The sequence below is a fragment of the Phaethon aethereus genome (assembly GCF_964289735.1).
Source record: "Phaethon aethereus genome assembly, chromosome: 1".
In the NCBI taxonomy this organism is placed as follows: domain Eukaryota; kingdom Metazoa; phylum Chordata; class Aves; order Phaethontiformes; family Phaethontidae; genus Phaethon; species Phaethon aethereus.
In genome coordinates, this window is record NC_138575.1 from 61,309,864 (window position 1) to 61,332,090 (window position 22,227).

The 22,227-nt window shown below is 42.3% G+C and overlaps 2 protein-coding genes across 2 annotated transcripts; one reads left to right on the plus strand and one right to left on the minus strand.

Annotated features, from left to right (window-relative positions):
- Nucleotides 1-8,724: 8,724 nt before the first annotated feature.
- Nucleotides 8,725-9,918, plus strand: MTERF2 (mitochondrial transcription termination factor 2; the record flags this gene model as incomplete). Its single annotated transcript, XM_081999276.1, has 1 exon — nucleotides 8,725-9,918. One exon carries the CDS (start codon nucleotides 8,725-8,727, stop codon nucleotides 9,916-9,918), a length of 1,194 nt encoding a protein of 397 aa, XP_081855402.1.
- A 5,155-nt stretch (nucleotides 9,919-15,073) lies between these two features.
- On the minus strand, nucleotides 15,074-20,506 carry TMEM263 (transmembrane protein 263; the record flags this gene model as incomplete). Its single annotated transcript, XM_082008104.1, has 2 exons — nucleotides 15,074-15,360; nucleotides 20,443-20,506. The coding sequence occupies 2 exons, from the start codon at nucleotides 20,504-20,506 to the stop codon at nucleotides 15,074-15,076; spliced, it is 351 nt and encodes a 116-aa protein (XP_081864230.1).
- Between the last annotated feature and the right edge of the window lie 1,721 nt (nucleotides 20,507-22,227).

A 22,227-nucleotide genomic window follows, 5' to 3' on the forward strand; every position in this document is an offset into this window, starting at 1 on the left:
GCCGCCCGGCGGGGACACATCACCCCGCAGAGCCCCCCCACCGGGGCGAGCGGAGACGGAGAGACGAAGGAAGAGCAGGAGCCGGCGGTCGCTCCGGGGCGGTCGGGCCCACCCCTTGCCGTCAGTACCGGCCGCGCGCACCTCGTGCCAGCCAGCGGCCGCTGCCTCACCGCTCGCCCTGTGACTCTGCGCCGGGGCTCCGCCGGCCGCCCGCTCCGCCCCCCGCCGCCGATTGGCCGGCCCTTCCCCCACGTGACCGCAGGCCCTCACGTTTCTGAAGTGTGTTTACTAGCGGCGCAGGGAGGGGGGGGAGGCGATGTGCGGAGGGGAGGCGCGGGGCCAGGCCGGTCCCGCTCCCGCGGCAGGGCGGCCGGCGGAGGCCGCGAGCCTGGTAGGAATCCCACTTGCCGGAGCGGCGCGAGGCGGCGGGCTGCGGCGGGGAGGGGCGCCGGGGGCGGAGACCGCGTGCCCCCCCGCGGCTCGGGGCGGCGGGACCCGGATGAGCACGGGGCTCCGAGGAGGCTCTCGGAGGTGCCGATTCCTGTCCGGAGGCGCCTGCGCGCACGCGCGGCAGCCGCCGCGGGCGGCGGGAGCGCGCAGCTGCTGGCGCGCGCCCGCTGACCTGTTATGTATAGCGCCCCGCGCGCTCCCGCGGGGGGGGCTGCGCATGCGCGGCGGCGCGGCCCTCTTCAGCCCCCAGCCCTTCATGGAAGCGCCCGCCCTTGGGCAGGCGGTAGCGGGGATGTGGTGGGGTCGCTCTCGGCTGTGGGTCGGGCTCGGCTCGGCTCGGCTCGGCCCGGCCCGGCTCGGCTCGGCTCGGTCGATCCTGCCGCACCCCATCCCGCGGGGCTAAGAGGCGGGGCGCTTATGTAAGCGTGTACGCATGGAGCCCAGCCGCCTCCGGGTGCCTGTTTGTGCGCTGTGGGGGCGCGCCCGGGCGGCGGCCGCCTTCCCCCCATTTTCGTCCCCGCACGTCTCCTTCTGCCCGCCCCTCTCGTCCTCGTTTAAGACGCGTGTTGTTGCTGACGAAACGGGCCCTGTGTTTGTCGCTGAGTTCCGAGAAGGCGTTAAAATGGTCTCCCTGGCAGTGTTAGTGAAGCCTTTATTAGTAGGTGGTTGTACATCTCACGTCTTCCCGTTACAGAGCTCCCACCAACGCCTGCGTGCCGCCGAGGCAGCGGGTCTCCCTGCGCCTTCCCTCGTGTTGACCCCTAGGCATGGCTGGCCACAGAAGGAAGCCTCACGCTGGCAGAACTCAGGAGAGGGCTTTTGAGCCCTAACGGGGCAGCTCTGGATGCAGATCTAAAAGTAAACCTCCACCTGCGGATTGCAACTCAAATCTACAGCTTCCAGAGTGTTTGTAGACGAGTAGCAACAGCACCAAGGGGTCTCGTTAGAAGTAATGGCTTTCATTTTTTTTTCTGCTGAGATACGCAGAAAGTAAAAGCAAAGCCAACAAGAAAGACGCATCGTATGTTTCCCTTCATGCTGTTCTTTCCTCAGTTTGAATGACTTAATAAAACATCATACTGATTAAGGCATGCTAGCAGCAAAGGCCCCAGCCATGATTAGAAGCCCTTTCTATTTGATTTTGTACAAAATTTCTATCTAAAAGTGTGGAGGCCAAATTGTTCTTAAGCACTGACTTTAACAATAGCGTAAATTATTATGAGTTTTTCAGTTATTACTTTGTCATCGGTGGAACATCATATTCCACAGCTCATCATTCTGGTCCAAGAAGAATACATGGAATCCTGTCATACACCCTTGCTGTATCTCTAACCTGGAGTAGTTGGGCCACTGTAAAGTTGAGCATTGTTTTCTCAGTTAATACAAAGTACATTCTTCTTTGCTTGTTTTGGTTGTTTTTTTTTTATTCTTAAGAAATGCTAAATATTTGGTGAATAATTTTCAAAGGAATAAAATAGAAAAAAGAAATCTTGGTAGTTAATGACCGCTTTCCATCGAACTCCTTTTAATTCTATAATTTTTAAGCACATTGAATAAGATAAGATTCCTTATTTTCAAGGAAAATCACTTCATGATATAGTTTTTATTTTCATACTCTTTACGTTCCCTACAAGCTCCTTACACACTGAAGATGGCCCTGAACAAAGTCCAGCATCAACTGATTGGCCTTCTTGGGAATATTGAGGTGGCAGCAACCCTCCCTCACTAGACCTTACAGTTTTATAAGCAAATTGCAACCATGAAGACCATCAGTCTATAAGCCATTTGTCACTACAGACAAAATAACAACTGTAGTATGACATTAGCTTATCATTACATCAAAACACCATTCAGCTCTAGCCATTCCTTCCACGCTAGACAGTTTGTTCTTAATTTAAAAGTGTAAGGAAGATGTAGAATATGTTAATTAAAATGTCAGATCTCAAGGGAAGAGTCTCTCCAAGTTAGTAGAAAAAGAAAATAGAATCACAGTTAATCAAGAAACTCATACTAGTAAACCTCACTGCTGTGTTCTCTTGTTTAACTTTTTAAAAGAACATTATTGCTAATTTAGCTAATTTAGCCCAGACCAGGATCACAAAAATCAAGAGAGTGGGGAGGAGTTAGAAGGGAAAAAAGATCACATGAAGGCATGGAATAACAAAATTCAGACATAAAGCAGCAAGTATCCAATACATTGCATATTACAAATTAGAAGTGTTTCTTAGATCCATGTTTTTAGATACCTTGTTGTATGTCATTTATAGTCACAAACCTTGTTAACTGTTCTTGAAACAGCAGTTATGTAGATGACCAAGTATGAACTGGGTTCGTAGAGCATGGTTTCTTTCTACAGCAGTTCTTTTTATTAGATCTTTTTCACAGATCTAATACAGAGTATTGAAAGTATAGCTGACAAAAGAAGTGTGCCCAGAGAGAACAGTACTGATTTTCACCCTCTGAAGGATGTGATGGTGCAAATCCAGAGTTAGTTTTAAAAATTCTAACACACATAGAAAAATCCTTCTAGTCTAGAAATCATTTATGCTGTCTTTACTGATTCCTTGCTCTAAGTTTAGAAGGGAAGTAAAGTAGGTACGGCTGAAAACATTTAGAGGAAGATGATTCTCACCATCACAGCTCATTTAACTTCTGAAACACCATCAGCAAAACATTGTAAATCCAATGACTACCTATGTGAATTTTATTCTTTTATTCTGTAATAAGTGCAGTGATCATATGGAAGAAAATATACCCATGTAAGACAAGCCTCCCCTCATCACATCAGTGTTGCCTCTCATCCAAATTTGATCCTGAAGAGATTTTTCAGGGTACTGCTTTCAAAAAGGGTAGCAGAGTCTTGGCAGAGGTTAGTACATTTGGCGTCGGGAGCACTAGGGCTTCAGTTGGTGGGCGGCGTGTACGGTAACTGTTGGGCTGTACAGGGCGCAAGGCCTCACTTAGCACCGCTATTTCAGCTGCAGTTCTGGGTAAATACAAGAAAGAGACCATTTCCCTTACCGCATCAATAGGATAATCTGCTTCCTGTCGAACACAGGCACTCAAGTAGCTTCATTTTCAGACGTTCATTTCTTTGCTGTCACAATACTGCAAAATGATTGATTTTCAAATTATTTTGATTCTTCTTTATTTACTATACTAATTCTCTCTGGAAAGCTGCTTAAATCCAACCTCCTTTAACTATTCCTAACCATTACAAGGCCTATTTTAACAAGTGGAAGAACCTCAGGTGATACTGCATCATGAAAAGACTGTGCAAGCCCGTTAACCACACCGGTTAAGAACCGAGCGCACCAGGACGTGAACTACGGCACACTTGACTCACGTCTGTGGGATGGCAAAGTCCTTCTTCAGGAAAGACATGGACCTGTCGGAGCAGGTCCAGAGGAGGGACACAAAAATGATCAGAGGGAGGGAACACCTCTCCTGTGAGGACAGGCGAAGAGAGTTGGGGATGTTCAGCCTGGAGAAGGCTCCGGGGAGACTTTACTGCAGCCTTCCAGTACTTAAAGGAGCCTGTATGAAAGATGGGGACAGACTTTTTAGCAGGGCCTGTAGCAGTAGGACAAGGGGTAATGGCTTTAATCTAAAAGAGGGCAGATTTAGACTAGATCTACGGAAGACATTTTTCACACTGAGGGTGGTGGAAACACTGGCCCAGGTTGCCCGTAGAGGTGGTAGATGCCCCATCCTGGAAACATTCCACGTCAGGTTGGATGGGGCTCTGAGCAACCTGATCGAGTTGAAGATGTCCCTGCTCATGGCAGGGGAGGGTGGGCTAGATGACCTTTAAAGGTCGTTTCCAACCGTAACGGTTCTATGACTCTATGACAACTGTACTTCACTGTCACCCGCCCGTCCCCGCCGCGACCGCCACATTGGTACATCCTCCCTCTCCGCTCCCCCCCCCGGCAGGCACTGGTGGTACGCCCCAGCGCGGCAGCGGCGAGGCAGGTCAGACGCGGCGTGGGGGGGCGAGCCGGGCCCGGCCGGCTCCCGCCGCCTCGCGCCAGCCATGGGGCCGGGGGCGCGGGGCGGTGGCGGGTACCTCAGCGGCGGCCGCCGAGCACCGGCGGGTGAGGGAGGCCTCGGCGCGGCCCCGCCGTTAGCGGGCGGGCTGACGTTATATTTGGCCTCCCGTGCTTGGACGACAGATGCGTCCGATGTTGTAACAATGACGACGGCCTGAAGAGAAACGGGGGGAGATGTTCTTTAAATGATGCGTGGTTGAGGAGGAAACCCTTGGGCGCGAGTCCTCTGTGTAGGCCGGGAGTGACGCCTCTGCCCAGGGACTTCGGCACTAATGGTGGAAACCAGCTGCGGTGCCGAGGGCTGGGACTGGATGGGGAGAGCCCTGCCGGGCCTCCCGTCCTGGCTGCAGGAAGCCACCGTCCCTTGCCCTTCCACTCGAGAGAAAGTGGGGTGCGGATAGGGATCGTCCAGGTGGCTGGGCGTAGGCAACCAGGCTGTGATTGATGGCTAGCTTTCTGTTTTCTCTATGTTAAAAGCACCCTTTGATGGCTTGTGGCTTGAACAGTGCTATGCTTCCTCAAGCCTTTTTTGAATGTTTCCTTTCCTAGGTAGACAGAAAAGCCTTTTCCCCATGCGACTGGTCAGGCAGTAGAGCGGGCAGCCCAGGGATGGTGGCCGGGCTCTGTCCGTGGAGGTTTTCAAGACCTGACTGGACAAAGCAGCTCGTTTTTTTCCCATAGCTGACCCTGCTTTGAGCTCTTGAGGTCCCTTCCAACCTGGATTACCCTTGGATCCTCTATATTTTTTTCTAGACAGCTTTATGTTGGTCTAGTGTATTCTTGTAATCCTTCTTTACCTGATTTCCACTAGCAATGCAGAAGCATAATTTTTTGTCTGTAAGTGCAAAAGTGTCACTGCTTACTCTTGATATGCATTAATCTGCAAAACTGCAATCTGTTACTGCTCCGGATTTCTTCACAAGCTATTCAAATACTATCTACATTGCCATCTGCTAGGTAGATGCCTACTCTTCCTGGTTAATTCAAAATTCAATTTAGGCATTTAGCAGTTTCATTTCATTCTCTACAGCCTGCAAAGACCTGGCTACAGTTTGTTGTAATGAGAATGGTAGTGACCAGCATACAGTAGTAGTCATACTGTGCACTCTTTAGTGAAAGATTTTGTGAAAAATACAACATAAGCAAGAGGTTGGTTTGCTAATTTTCAAGAAGTGAGATTTGAGTCTCAAAGTACACATTCAGGAATGCAAAATTTCTGAATGAAATGAGGGATGAATCAGCCAGTTGATCCTAGTATCCATTTCCTATAGAAGATATACATAGGAGTCTCATTAAATAATAAAACTCATAACACCCCTTTACTCTGTAGATAGAGGTCACTGCAAGTGTGCTAGCCAGCAGGATCACATACAGCTTCCACTTACAACTTCGATTACTTCACATCACTTCCTTATTGCTGTTAGGACACCTGATGATAAGAGGGTGCTGCTGGCAACGAGAGCAAACATCTCGTGTAAGCTGGCTGTTTTTTTTTTCTTAATCTCTCAATTGCGTTACAATCACCACAGCAATATGAGTATGTAAAAAGTTACAGTGGGGTCCTGCGTATTAGAACAGTAGTCCAGCATGAGGTTTAAGAGAACTGGAGAAGTATTGGAATAGGTTACATATCCTGGAAACATGATGCTGTCATCTGTGGACTCTCAAATACATCACATCATAACTCTTCATCATCTTCTCAGTTTCCATAGAACACTATGACATTGAAATCTGTTCATCTCATTTTGCATGTTATATTTTGCTTAGTGCTTTACAAGGGCCCCTGAGTACCCCAGTCAAAATGCAGTTTTGCAAATAAAGTTTTCCTTCCTTTTATAGTACTCTGTTTCTGCATGGATGAGCCTCACTAACAACAGGAAAAAATTGACTATGATGTCAAACATCTTCAGACAACATAAAGCTTCTTTTAAGTGAACATAACAATCATTTCCATGTCAGATCTTGGAAGAGCACAATTTATCAGAATTTTTTAAAAGCTCTATAATAGATAAAATGACTGTATTTTAAGTGCCTGCATTACTCACAAGGCAATTTTGTTTAACAGCAGGATTACACATTGAAGTAAAAGTCATGGTTAGTTATTTTTCCAGTTTGTACTTTGGAAGTATCATCTAACATCCCAAACAATTTTAATGATACTTTATTTTGCTGGCAGCTTCCAGCTGAGCCGAAGTATTAATGAAGAAAGCCATAATCCTTCAGAGATTTCATTACTACTGGACCCACTAAATCCAGTAGAACTACTCAGAGTACTCAGACACAGGAGGTTCTGTCACTCCCTGTGGAGGACAGGCTTAAGTTTGCAGTCCCCGTGAAACAGTCACTTTTTTATGATATGGAAGAGTCAGCACACGAGAAGTTTGTGACTTACCTATACGTACAGAGCTTTCAGGGCTATTGGGAAAAACGGCTTGTTCTGTGGTGGAGCTTGCTCGATAGCACTTCTCAAGTCACAAAGTTGATGAAGATAAAGTCATTAGCCTTGGGGTTATGACACAAGCAGCTTCATGAGGCAATCAGATTTTGCCTCAGAGACTAAAAATAATACTAAAAAACAAGTTACCAATAAACAGCTTCTGTTAATAAGATAAGCTTGCACATGGGAAATTATTTTTATGTCTTACTCCTTTAGTTTATGATGTAGTAACATAACAAGAGTCCAGCTTTTAGAAGCTGAAAAACATCAACTTAAAAGCAAAGGTACACTTTCTTGAGATAAAAGTATTTTACCCCTGGAAAATATTTAACCTTACCTGGCAACTAGATAGAGGCTCTATCAGTTAAGTTCTCTAAACAAACCATGTGGTTTCTTAAAAGATGGACTATAGAGAAGATTCTAGGGGTCCCATATAGCTGTTCCTGCAATAGGCTTCTTGGTCTGTTACATAGGAGAATACACTGCGTGATCATAACAATCTTTTCTCCCCTAAAAAAGACAAAACTAATTTAACTTAATGCTCATATAGGTACTTTTTGAAGCATGTTATACTTTGGGAGATGTGAAAGCAACTGTATAAATAGAGTTGTCGTGCACAAATTGTATTTTTTTTTCCTCATGTTCAATTTGAGCAGTTTCAAGTGTGTAACCAGCGGCAGCAGTTTGTGCCAGTATTTCACAGACCAGCAGTTCTCCCTTTCACACTTCGTGCTTCCAAAAGGCTGTTATGAAAACACCACCTAGGAAGTTAAAGATAACACTGGACGGTATCTTTCTTTGACTGCTGCGGCCCCGATGGCCATTGCAGAGCAGGTGGCATCACACATGCTATTGGTGATACCTGGCAGTCAGTTTGAGCAAAGGTGGAGTATGGGGTTACCCACAGCTACCCCATGGTCGCTGTGTGGACCCCAGCACAGCCATGCACCTATTCCACGAGGACTCTCTGCCTCCTGGGTGTGGCTGGCAAAGACAGAAGTGACCTGGAGACAGAAATAAGGCATTAGTGCGAAGGGCAGCTGTAGTAAAGAATGGAAGAGGCAAGTGAAGGCTTGAAGATGTTACAGTGTACTTGCTTCCTCCCCCAAAATACCAGTGTGCTTATTCAGAACCGAGTTAACAGACTCAGTGAAAAACACGTACATAAAGGTTTTGATGATTTTTTTCCTTGATTATAACAAGAATGACTTCATGTTGCAGTTAGCCTATGAACTGCCACTGAAGGAACACCAAGGGGGTCTCTGACACATGAAGGAACAAGTCATGCTCCAAACAATGCTTGAGGCGTTAAGCAAATACATTCAGAAGAGTTAAGAAAGATATTTAAGCTTTTTTTAAAAAATTAATTTAGTAGAATTACTGACAAATTAAATTGCATGAAACATTCTTCTAATATCGTACGAGTGAGCTGTAATGTAATGAACAATGTTAGCTGCAGGAATGTCTGACAGTTTGGTTCTTGGATGACTGCAAGCATTTATATGGACAGAGTGCTGCCCGCACATCAGGTCTCTTGCGTCTGCATTTTATTGTTCCCTTGAGGCGTCTGTCAGAGCATTAACCTTTCAAAAGTATTTTCCCCCCGCCCTGCTTTCACACAGAAGCTGAATTTTGTGCTAATAACAAAAACCACTGTTGAGAATAATTTCTTACACTAGCTCAGTCTAAATATCAATGTCTCTGAAAACATTATGAGGTATAACTTGTGCCTTAAATGTGTTTTCTTAAAGTTGCTGTTCATTCTCCACAGGGCTGAATGCCACAATGTTTAGAGGAGTCGCTTATGGTGCCAAAGATACATTTACTCTTCTGTTGACAAGATCTCAATACTATAACCCAGGGTTGAATTTTTCATCCATATGGGCTGAAGTAGCAAACAGAAGCTTCCCAGTATATTCCACTTACACAACTGATACAAAATCAAGAGAGGAAAATAAAAAAACCATTGAGAGTCTCTATAGATTATCAGTCGACATTAAGAAGATACGAAGAGTAAAGGAATGGGTCCTTCTCCAGGATGTGGCCTATGTTAAAGAAATTTCTGGTATCTTACAAGAAATGGGAGCGGATGAGACTGCTGTAGCCAACATTTTAGAACGCTATCCAGAGGCAATTCTCCATACCCCTGCAGAGATAAACTCTCAGAGAGCTCTATGGCAATTAGTATGCCAGAATGAAAAACAGTTGATTAAATTAATAGAGCAATTTCCAGAGTCTTTTTTTACTACTGAATATCATGAGAACCAGAAGGCAAATATACTGTTTTTTCAAGAGTTGGGACTTAAGAATAATATAATCACCAGGTTCTTGACAAGTGCACCCAATGTTTTCTACAATCCTGTTGAGAAAAACAAAAACATGATCGAGGCATTACAAAGAAATTATTTAAGTTTAGGAGGTTCTGATGCAAATATGAAGATCTGGATACTGAAGCTATTGAGCCAAAATCCATTTATTTTATTAAATACCTCCACCGTAATCCAGGAGAACTTGGAATTTCTCCAAAAGAATGGTTTCACTGACGATGAAGTCCTACAGCTGCTGTCCAAACTTAAAGGTTTTATTTTTCAACTTACTCCTACCACTATGCAGAAGAGTATGCTTTTTTCCAAAAATGTCTTTAAGTGCAGTGATCAAGAATTGAAACAGCTAGTGCTGAAATGCCCAGCCCTTCTCTACTATTCTGTTTCGGTTTTGGAAGAAAGGCTTGAAGGACTACTGAAGGAAGGAATTTCTGTAGCACAAATTAGAGAGACACCGATGGTGCTGGAGTTGACAACACAAATTGTTCAGTACCGAATTAAAAAACTCTCTGCTTTGGGGTACGATATAAAGAGTGGAACTCTAGAAAGCTTGAATGGTACTAAGAAAGATTTTGAAGTTAACTATGGTAAGATACAATCAAAGAAGGAGAGGCCAATTTTTAATCCTGTTGCTCCTATACACACTGAAGATTAATTTGGATGCTGTACTTTAAACTATGCAAAAGAAAATTATCAAAGAAAAAAAGATGTTGATTCTTTGAGAAGAGGTGAAACAAAAGTAATCTTAACCAGATTGTAGTCTTACACTGTACTTTGTCCCGGACTGGGTCTCTTGGGCGCAACTTCATTATACAGTTGTATCTTTCTAATGCTTTCAAATAATATAATAGAATAATATCATAGGTTATGATAAAGGTTGACTTTTTTCCTAGGGAGTACCTCACATGGTTTTTTGTTTCTGTTACATTTCCTCGCCTAACAGGGCATTAACTGCTTTGGATTTTCAGCTCTGTCATTGCACAGTCCACCCTGTGGTAGTGATTAGCACAATCTTTAGCTGAGAAGGCGAAAAGGAGGGTTATTATTCTGGCATTGTTCATTAACCCGCTGGTTCACTCACTTTTGGAGACTCCAGTTTTGGAGTTCCATTCCTTATTGCTGAAGTAAGTAGCTCTAGCTCCTGGATCCTGAACTGCAGCAGGCTTGACTTCATGGATGGGAGGGCCTAGCTAGAGCAGAGCCTGAGAACGGGGGCAGGGCGGAGTATTTTTATTTAGCGACTGCTACAGTGAGGCCCTAGTATGTTTGTGTACAAACCATAATGCAAAGAAACCACAGGACAACCTCCTTTACATTTCTGAGATGTCAAAATTTACCCCTTTTGCACAAGGTTTGGGGGAGAAGGAAATATATTTATTGCTGTTGTCTAGTTCTTAATTTCTTCTCTCCTAGCGAGGCTTGAGGAAGAGAAAAGGCTCGGGAAAGACTCAAGTGATTCTCAAATGATTGTAGGAGAAAGGAAAAAGTCATGCTTTTATATTAGGTGTAACAAAACTCTAGTCTGTAAACCACTGGTGATTAAAAATGACTACCAGATTTGCAGACATCGGCCACAGTTTCTAAATATATGGGTGACACTGCTTCTCAGGTATCACCGAATGGTAATTGTTGAGAAGTGCTGGCTTTCAAAATAGTAGCTATCTGACAGCATGTAAGTTCTCGGGGTTTTATTTATTTTCATTTATGAGCTGTGAAGGATGATATAAAATAGTAGCATCATTGATTATCATCTCAATAGAATTAGGCTCATCAATGATTTTATTTCTCAGACAGGCTTTCCTAAGCAACTGTGGCATACAGATTTCCTTTTGACAGGAGAAAAAGCAGTTACACCCGCCCCTCGCTCTGGGCCATTCTTCCAAGGTCATTTTTAGCAGACATTTTGGCAGCAAGTCCAAGGTTCCTTTTCTTAAGGAGAAGTTTTAAATTGCTGAGGAAAGCTGGTATTGAATTACTTGTTTAGAGAGTGGGCTGCAAGATGATTTTATATAGCCTGCCATGTTATCTGCTGCGAGCTTGGAAAGGGCTAGAAACATCTGGTTAGAGCAATGCCAAGATCTCAACAGCTGAAGGTCTTAAACTCGCCGCCATGCAGGCAAGTGCGGACGTGACAGCAGCTTGTGGGTGTAAATAGCGCTCTTGTAGGAGCATTTGTGACAGTGGCGAGAATTCAAGAAGGGGCATGTATCACCAGCACAGTAAGAGTCAGGCTGTCTTACTAAGCCATTTCTTTGCCAACTCTTAGAAAACACTAAAGTATTTTGAAGAGGAATCTGGGAAGACAGCCACATTAAAACTTCACAGGAACTTGCCTTTGTCACTTCTGAACTGTCCTTCAGTGCTTAACTATTAAGCAGACCACAATATTATTTGAATTCAAAAGCATCCTTCCCTTCAGACACAAGGGGGCATTTCAGCTCTCTGAAACTATTCATAATACCATCCGCAATGCTGAACCACAGAACTGATCAGTGGTTTAGGAGGAAAACGAAACCAAGACTTAGAACAGTATTTTCTCTGAAAATTTAGTTTCAGCATTTCTACAGGTATCTCTTTTTAAAGTTCCTGAAACAGCTTATTCCCATCACTTACAGTACTTCCAGTGGCAATGGACAAAATTGGAAAGTGACATATTTCCTTAATCAAGTCACAGCCTGAGTTACCACAAACTCATTTTCACTTCTGAATGTTTCAATTTCTCCTCTTCCCCTTTCAAAACAAAAGCATAAGCAGAAAGACTCCTTTTCTCTACCAGCAGACCAAAATTCATTCAATCCTTCATGCATAACTCTATGCCTGGGACCTGTTTCTCCCTTCTTCACAGGATTCATTTATAATAAAATCTCAGGGAAGCTCCCAGTTACCAAAATATTGTATTGCGAACATCAGCTTCCTCCTTTCTTGCTGTTACTCAGAGTGAATGTGAACCAGTTTACACTGTTTAAGTCTGGCACAGAAAAGCTTGTAGACCAGCCTTTCATTACATACTGAGTAGTCAGGCATACAAGTAGTCTTGATAAACATTTCCCTTTTTGAAACGGACGTTAGGAAAAGGTGAGTAAAATAAAGCCACCACAAAAACAATCCCAAAACACAAGAACAACCCCACTCCCCTTGAAAATGTCAGTTCCATATTCCATTCAGCTCACTATAATCTTAAAAGCGGGTATCCCCAAGCCTCAGTTCACAGGGGGAAAAAAAAAAAGTAGAAGGGGTTTTGTGTTATGTTTATGCACAGCCAACACCACTATGAAGTTACAGTTTTTGTTAAGAGCTGGTTGGCACTATTTAGATGTGGATAAAAGATGCTCTGGGGCATGATACTGTGGGAAGACTTACACCTAAGTTATGCCTTTCTCCACAAATTAACTAAGGAGGCTTTCAAATGTCTGAAACAGCAACAATTTAATGTTTCACAAGTGTCAGGACAGAACTGGAACAAGTTTTTAAGACAAAGCAAGTTTTGTAAGTGAATGGAAAATATGCAGGATATAGGACAAAGCTCTTTTCGAAAACTAAAACCATATGACATGTTGAAGTGTTTCAGTTACAAGATTCAGAAGTAATAGCTACAGGATATGTTAAGAACAAAACATAATGAAGTGTTGGCAGCTCTTTACAGATGTAACATTGCTTATCTCAGACCACGCTTGTTTTGTAGCAAGTTTCATAGTATAAAAAAATTAAAGAATGTCATTAAAAAAGGGGAATGACCAGTTCAACATTTATGTTTTCAGCAAACGATTAGGAAGGGTTTGGTTGAGTGTCATAAATATCACTCTTCTCCCACACAGGTGACTTGTAGAGTTCAGTGGTAGCACTCTGGGGATGTGTCTACATTGGAAACTGCAGGGGAGCAGACCACACTAAGTTATTTGCTGCAGGTAGATTGCCTTTGATAGCCAAGCTAGCTCATTTCTAGAGTTAACTGGTATCCTTAAACGACACTGTATTCTATATGATTAGCTTCTAACTACAAAAAACAGTTCAAGTCTTCCATTTGTTGCATAAGCTTGCTTCACTACACCCTTGCAGCAGAATGGAGCATCTACCAAAAGGAACAGATAAATCTGTTTGCCAGGTTTTTGCTCTCCCCACTGCCCCAAATCCCCATGCTTATGAATACCATACTACCAACATACACAGCAATTACTGATATGAAATAAAGTTGTTCCAGACTGCAAGTTGAAGTACCAATGGCTCAGAGACTAGGTGACTACTGTACCATAATTTCCACATAGTATACTTTCAATACCCATGAATATAGGACTTAAGTTTTAGACAAGTGATCAAGTGATATGTTTTTATTAATTTCTAAAGTCTCCCTACATATCCTCCTTATACAACCATACCCACTGAAAAAGTAAGCTTAAAGTTCTCTGTAGGAGCACAAGTTTTTAGAAAATACTGCATACACAACATTCACAGCCACCTTCTATAGGCTTCCAAAGAGGTTACTTATTTGCAAAGTCAGTACACAAAACAGAAAGATCACCAACAGCTATTTTAAGACAACCTCAAGCTGTGTCTTACAAGTGCACTTTGACTCACTGCAGAAGACCAAGAGATGTTCCCGTATGAGGTGTGTCAATGTTTGGAATCTGTCAGTATACAATTTACTTGGATAATTCTTTTTTTTTTTTGTAAGGCCTTATCTACCTTTTTTTTGTTTATTTTAAATAAAAGAGTGTTGCATTTTACTCAAAAAATCAAAATGCAAAGTATGAGAAAAGGATGTAGTGAAAAATTTCTTGCATTTACTTAAATAGAACAAGAAGCTAACCTGGCGCATCATGGAGTTGAGACAACAGCTTTGCTAGTTCTTCAGTGGTTTCCAACTACATCAAGGAACTTCTTTCAAGTCAGACAGTTGTGCTAGATGACCACAAACATCAGCCATTTTCCATTAAGCCATCATTTTTTCTAGTGTCTGTAAGAAGTTTATTAGAAGCAAGTTTTCACTTGCAGGAGATAGATGCATATCATTAAATACACCTGAGATGGAGCAATCTTGTTTTCAGTAAGAATTGACAAGGTTTTGGATATCGGGATTCATAAAGAGAATCTAAAGCTCATTCTGTAAGCTGCACTGAAACGACAGGACAGTTCTTTACACAGCTTCACCTAGTAAAAAGATACTTTTCCTAATAAGGCATTAAGTTAGTTTACTCTTTATGGTCCCTTCTACCATGTTGTCAAACCTTCTCACTTCTATCTCCCACTCTCATTTCCAATTTCTGCACACCTCCAGTTCTAGTTGCTCCAGTCCGCATGGGCAGAATACAGTCAACGACAGTTTACAGGTTGCCTGCAAATACAGTTTCATAAACGAAACTATGTGGGTACATCCAACAACGCCATTACACAGCTGAAGGATCCTTAGCAGGAGGATGTGGAAACCACTGAGAACAGTAAATGGCATCTCATTATATTGATGGTATGGCAGAGACTACCAAGTTTATGTTCACATTTTAGGCCAAAACTGCAAAAGACTTACAGTAAATGAATATTCAAATATGTATTACCCCTTCAGATACACTTACTCACTCCTATAGTTACCAAGTGTAACATTTCACCAGATACAAAGCTTCAATCTAGGCTCTAGTAAGTCTTCATATTCTGTGCTAGCCAAGCTTCTTCTGTCCTTTTCAGATGAAATTGAGTTACTTGCACAGCTCTTTAGAAGATAAAGTGTCTAAGACACACAGCTTCTCATGGTCCAAATCTTAGCAGATTTTAATGCCGCTGATGTAATATTCTGAAGAATCAAGTATGTCTCAGTTTTGAGTTTAGTCAGACTTATCCTTTTTCTTTCCTGTTAAAGGCACTTTACTTGCAACAGCAGATCCTACAGCTGTAACACCTCCAGCTACAGCAGAAACACTTCCTTTGACTAGCCCCACTCCCATTGAAGGCACAGATGTGACTGCTGTTTTGGTAATTTCCAAGCTCTTCCCTCCAATCCAAGCAACACCCCCAATCGTGGCACCAACAGCTCCCTTTGTGACACTGAAGAGGCCACCAGTCACACGAGAAAGCATGCCAGGCTGTTGCTGTGGGTGGTCTTTTAATGAACCTGAGGGAGGAAACAAGAAGCAAATCAATCATGGTGCTATGATTAAAGCATTTTCAAATGCAAAGCTGTTCGTAAATACTTCCCTTTTTAGCCTAACAGACATTGCGAGCAGCACATATTTACCTTGCAGACTACTCTTCTTGGATACTTGCACAATACCATTGTTCCAAATAAGAAAAGACACTTTGCTGCAGCGAGACATACCTCAATGCTATGTTCTAAAAAACAAGTCAATACTAAGCCTACAAATACCTGGCATATTGCTCCCAGACAGTCTTACATGATGAACTTCTGTCCTCTGTCCATAGGCACCACCACCTTCCCAGACCTTGGAAAGTCTCATGGCCAAGTTAGCCTCATTTCTGGACTTTAATGGGGGGAAACCCTCCTGTTCCCCCCATCCTAATACTCAGAGTTAACCCATTGTGGGGACGACATACCCCAAAAAAGCAGCAGCACTATCTTGCTGTTCAAATCTCTAAGGAAGGACTAGAAAAAGTTCCCTGGAAAAGTAGAGCCAAAGGTTTATTAAAAAAAAGAGCTGTTCTTTGAAAAGAGCTCACCTTGAGACAAGGCTGTTTCTTTCCTTAATAATTACTGTTTTCAAGATATGTTTACAAGGGTTGTGTGCAAGAGTCACAAAAAAGAGAAAGTAGGTTACAAACGAGAGCAATTAGGGGGATCAAAAGGAGGGTTGGAAGGACAAAATTGATGCCAATTCTTCACTGTATCACTTCCTTTCCTCATCGTGTACACAAATTTGATTTTCTTCCAAAAAGGCTTCCAAAAAAAAAAAAGTAGTCCAATGGCCAAATACGTTCAAATGAAGATTATTATATACCAAAAGTGGTCCCCAAAGACATTAACAATAGCAAGAGTTACAGGCTCCCAAAAGAATTCCCAAGATGACGCACAAAACCAAATCTCAAACTACAGGATTTCTGCATGTTATCAACCACATAAACATGTTTTTTCTTTCTAAGGTTAGGTTTAACCTGGATTTTGCAGTTTCTTGCTATATGCTGTAGAACTCAATTCGTGTTTCATAATTATGGTATTATTAGATCGCCTCAAAATAATAGACAAGTAATAGAAAGACTCCCAGAATTAGCCACTTAGTCCTCTAATAGCTTAGCAATTGCATCCTATTTCTAAATATAGACTTCAAAATCCTAGAGATACATGCACCTTGCCTCTAAAGGGAATCAAGACTGCAACTCCATGCCCCACTACTGCATAAACGTCATCTAATCTTCAGATAAGAAACAGGAAGATGAAACAGTATGTTAACATATTTAAGCACACAAGAAATTACCACCCGCTGCACCTATAAACCAGCTTAACCCTGACATGTGTTTATCTGCAAGATATTTTCAGTGTGAGCTTTGAGAAGTCTCTGGTCTTCACAACATTGTACAGGTAAGCATTTTTTCAGTTCCTGTTTGTCAATTCCTCACCAACCCCAAACACTTTTTAAAACAGTTTCAAAGAAAACCATGGCAAGAGACAGCCAGCTGCTGGTTTGCTTTTTTTTTTTCCCCCTAGCTACCTGTAGGTAATATATGTGTATTTAACAGATACATTTCCTTTTCTTAGGGAAAAACAACAGGGGGAACAAAGAAAAGAACAAGTGGGACCATGGTGGGCACAGCTAGTGAAGAAGCAAATGTGAAATAAAAAGGTGAGGGAGTCAGCAGCTGAAGCAACATGCTTTGAAGAGTACAACAAATCTAGAGAGGCAGGGGAAAAGAAAAAGCAGAGCTAGATCCACCAGACCTATATCCAGCCCCTATCAACGCATTCATTCTGCGCTGCGACATGCCTTAGGAGAACCAGCAGAACAGGTCTCTCTGTCCACTGACCTGACTGCTGACAACTCACATGCAGAAGACAGTTTCCAAGAGTCACCTCCCAGCACTCATCTACTTGAAGATGAAAACCAGGGTGAAGAACTTCCCATGCACCTCCAATGAGTTTGTGATAACGCCAGGACTGACCCAGGACTCAGAATTCATTAAAAAAATGTGAAGTTCAGAGTTCCTGTACGTGTGCCCAAAACAATAATTAAAAAAAAGAGAGGGATGCCATCTAAGAGAATTCCTCAGAAGTTTGGCAGAAAGAAATAAAAGCATAGAGAGGAACAGTGTAGCTCAGGGAGAAAAAAATACTAACAATGCTTCCAGTTTACACTAGTCTTTCTTACTTAAGAAATGGATATGGATGACAGAAAGGGTCCTGGAAACTAGAAGCATAAATGACAGCCTTTTACTTAAAGCAAAGTAATACCCTTGCTGGTTCATTCTCAGCCAGTAGCTTGCAACCTGGACATCTCCAGCAAAACTACATTGCCAACACAAGCATATAAATAGAAATGAAAATTTCTATTTACATACAGAAAGCTTTCACACTCAAAAGATTAGTATATAGAGCCTGGTATAAAATCCATTGTCTAGTATTATGCAACAGAGTATTCTTGTGACCAGACCTTCACACCTTGTAAAAAATTTGGTCAGAAAGTGCTTCACTTCCACCCAACTGGATCACCATCATCAGGGTGAATGGGAGTAAAGACTTATCACACTGAATTTTAAGAGCTGATTTCAGTAAATGAGACCTGATGTTAGCAAGAAAGGACCCATCATAGATAACAAAAAAATAATGAAAGAAACACACAAAAGTAATCTTGACATGCTTTTCTTCACATTACTTCAGGTAGCTAATCCTTTGACAAAACCTACTCTATTTCACAAGTGTAAATACTGACTGTGACAGCGTATTAATAACTTCTGGTGATGGCTGGCACATTCCCATTTCATTCCTGTTTGCATTGTCTGTTAGATCTAGTAAATGCCCGCAGCCACACAGAGTTTTTATTGACAGTTGATTTCTATTCTAGGATACACACTGGTCTTCTTTCTCTTATTGGTTGGAAACAGATCATTCCTAAGTCTAGGGAAAAAATTACTCAAGTTGCCTGTTCAGGGGTTGGTTCTACCACGCTACCTTGCAGCCCACTTCCTGCTGAAAAAAGTCCAACAGCAAACAAGAGTTTGAATGAATGTAGGTTGCAAAGGTTGATGCCACTTGCAAAGCAGAAAATAAAGCATTAGAATAACACTACTCATAGAAAGCACGAGCACAAAAGCGTCTCCTACATATGTATTTCTTTAAAAGCCTTTGGGCACCAAATTTGTCAAGTGCTATTTGGACAAATTTGAACTATTCCTATCTTTATGAAAAACAGCAGATTGGTTTTGGAATTGAGCCTTTCCTCTAAGGATTTTTTTTGGCAGCCTGTTCAGACAGCCGATCTTCTTGCCAACATTAAACTGGTAGCCTTCTGTCCACATTTGGCCATCTCTGTACAATGGTGTGAGCGTATCGCACACGAAGGACTTGTATGACATTTAAAGCAGGGATGTTCAACAGTATTCCAATATTTTAACTGAAATGTTGAATAGTGCACATGAAACAATCAAAAGGAAAAAAAACTCTTCAAGGATGGAGTTTCCATTAAGATAAGCTGTGTTTCATTCTACTCCCTCTAAATACCCTAACTTTCTCCTTCTATTTAGACTTCGGATTCAAACTGGTTATTGTCATATTAAAAGAAGATACTGTGCAGAAGAAAATAAGTCTCAATTGTTCACAAATTCTAAATAAAACCTTGCAATACCTAGTGATGATCAGACTCAGCTCTGAATCTGGACAACCTGCTGAATATTCTAGGAAGATAAAAATGCTCACTTGTTTTACTGCCTTCCTCAAGAAAGAGTCGGTTGTAGTTAACCAGTCAGACCACTGTTCATTTTCTGTATGTGAGGTTTAACACATATAAACTGCAACTCAAATCTTTAAGGCAAAAAAAAAAGGCACCTCAAGAATTAAGACTTCAAGGTACGACACATTAGGGCATAGTTTCCAACCTGGCATTTGCTTTCAGAAATGTGTCTGGGATCTTGACAACCCCACAAGACCTTAAAAGGAATGATTTTTGTCCTCACACCATGATACTGTAACAAGTTCAAGTATAGTAGAGCTCAAGAACCACTGTGCCATGGAAATCTATTTCTCCCTTTCCTCTCATCTTGTACTTGTGTTTCCTGCCTAATAGTTGTTAAGAATAGAGTGAGCTGTTCTGCTTCAACTCCTTCTGCTACGGTTAGTGGATAATACTGTTGTTCAAGTGAAGTAAATTGTTCCGTTATATAATATATAAAAGCTGAGGGGGGAAAAAAAACCAGCTACACCAACAAAGAAGCAGAGCTTTAAAGGGTCATTATAAACTGAAAAGCAATGAAACAAGAGGAATCAGGACTCGCCGACCTCTACATCCAACACACTTGGTCTTAAAGCAAGATGAGACAGAACACAGACAACCTATGTGCCAAGAATGGCTTTTGATCTACTATGCTTCCAGGCACGTTATGCAAACAGGACTCTTCACAGTCCTGCTGTTCCACAGCCTGGAAGAGAACTCTGCTCATTTGCAACTGTATTTCCTCTGCAGATGTAATAACCAATTTAAGATTCATTTGGTTCAGGAGAAGCCACTGCATTAATGAAGTCAAGTGTCTGTTTGTATGAAACCGTAAGAATAAGTCAACAGTTAGAGCTACAGTTAATTGTATGATCTAAAAGTGTCTCCAAAAGTAGTAATGAGGTTCCATGTATTTTTAAACACATCTTGTTTAAAAGTCACAAGCACTATGAACTCAGCAAGGTGTCCAAAACTGAAGCTGGGCTCTTTCCATCTCACATAATGAACAGCTGAAATAAATACCCGTTGGACCAATTCACATCTCCAGAAACTAATCTGCAAATTATGTCCTTCAGTATCTGCCCATCTTCTCTATGATTTATCAGTACAGCTGTTTACAGAGTTATGTTCGGTTGCCTTACTGTAATCAGGATAACGCAGAAGTGAACAATAAACCAGGCCCATCCCATCCCAGGCTTGTTACTTGTATGAAAACTGAAGTGTTCAGCTTGCAGATCCATTTTTTAAAGACAGCACTGAACTCCTGAAATTCTGATGGATTTCTGCAAATTTACTTTCATATTATGAAAACTAATACATACCTTCTGGTGGTTCATCATGAAGGTATGATGGGACTTCCTGTTGATTTTTGTCCGTTTGATTCATTATTGCCTAAAAAAAGAAATTTCACACATGCTATACATCTTTTCTGCAAACCATGAATCCAAAATTCACGTAGTTTAAGTTCCAGAGAAAAGGAACTTCTTTTTCATTACTAGATAAGCTATCAGCTCCTGCCAAGCTGCTGCTCTTTTTAGTATCAGATTGTGCTTCTGCATTCTTCAGCCAGACTCAATACTTGAAAAAGGAGCCCTCCACCAGGTCAGCAGGCTTGGTGAGAGCTGCCACTCCACACCAAGTGCATCTCAAACCTAAAAAGCAATCAGGAAGAAAGCCAGTACGAAAACAAAACAGCCACTGTCATACAACAGCTTATGTTTATGTACTAAAAAAGAAAAGCTTAGTGATCATAGAGGTGGTGGGCACTAGAAAAACCAACAGCAGCATGCCTATAAAATATGCTGGTAACTGCAAAGCAGTAGCTTAAAGAAGTAAGTCCTTGCAGCAGCATTTGAATAAATGCTATGAAAAAAAGATGGGAGAATTGTAATGAAAACACTCAATTTATCTTGTAGCAGTATTGCATACACAGTGTGGTGACAGCAGCATAACTAGACTGTTTTAACTCTATACAAACTTTCCAATGAAAATATTTCAGAAAGATTTCTTTTTACCAAAAGTGGTTTCCTAGAGCAGTTCTACAGCAGCAGTCCCTGACAGTGAAGGAAAGCACAGGAAAAAACTCAGATCCACAGCTCTGCTTACTGCATTTCCTCTTTGGAGGGGAAGAAAACAGTATCTGGTCCAGGCTTCCCTCCCCCACCAAAGTGTGCCTTGGTGCTAAGTCCTGTCTCCTCCTCTGAGCCCTCCTGCCAATCCCACTTTCCCTCCTCAGCAGCCACTGAGGTCAGGAAAAGGAGAAAGAAAACCAAGTTGCATTATACCACTCAGCATCCTTCTATCTTCCTACCAGTGACCTTAGTTCCCTCCTCCCTGCCCTGCACAAGCCTTTAAATAATTTAATTTTTTTCAGGAGCCACTGACCACCACAAAAATAATTCCAGCCTCTCTTGCCGTGCCCAGATCTCTCTGTACCTCCTCTGGGTGAGAAAGCAGTGCCTGGGATCTGACGAAGGGATGAGGAGGCAGAAGCAGAACTTGAGGGGGGGGGTGGAAGACTCACCTGGAAAACAACAGCTAAAACCCTCACGGTATGATTATGAAGTCAAAACATCACAGTGAAAAACAGTACCCACAGACTAAAATGACAGATCTTTGGATCAGAGGCAAGCCTAAAGTGAATATTTAAAGAGTCCTCACAATCAGTACTAAGGTTATCAGTTCACAGCTCAGAAAACATGGGTACCTTTACACAAGAAGCCGAACAGGAAAGCAAGCAAGAAAACCTACTACCAGGATGGCCGATTTGATGGCAATGCTGAAAAAGTACCTCTCAAAAGCCAAAAACACAAACCTGGAAGCTAAGAAACAGGAAAGTGAGCAGCAACACATCAAGATGGAAGACTAAATACACGAGGGCTATGAGGCAATTTGCAAAAGTATCAATTGTAGAATTCCTTGTTCTTTTATTTAATCACAAATCAGGAAAGAAAGAACGAAAAAAAGCCTGACCAATCACAGGGAGCAACTCAGGGCAATCAGGTTCTGAGAAAGGACCCGACTCAGGTGCTACATGACTTCTTCGCATTCATCTAATGCAACCTGGAAGAAATAGAAGGATTTCATCCTCACTATGTGAAGTCACA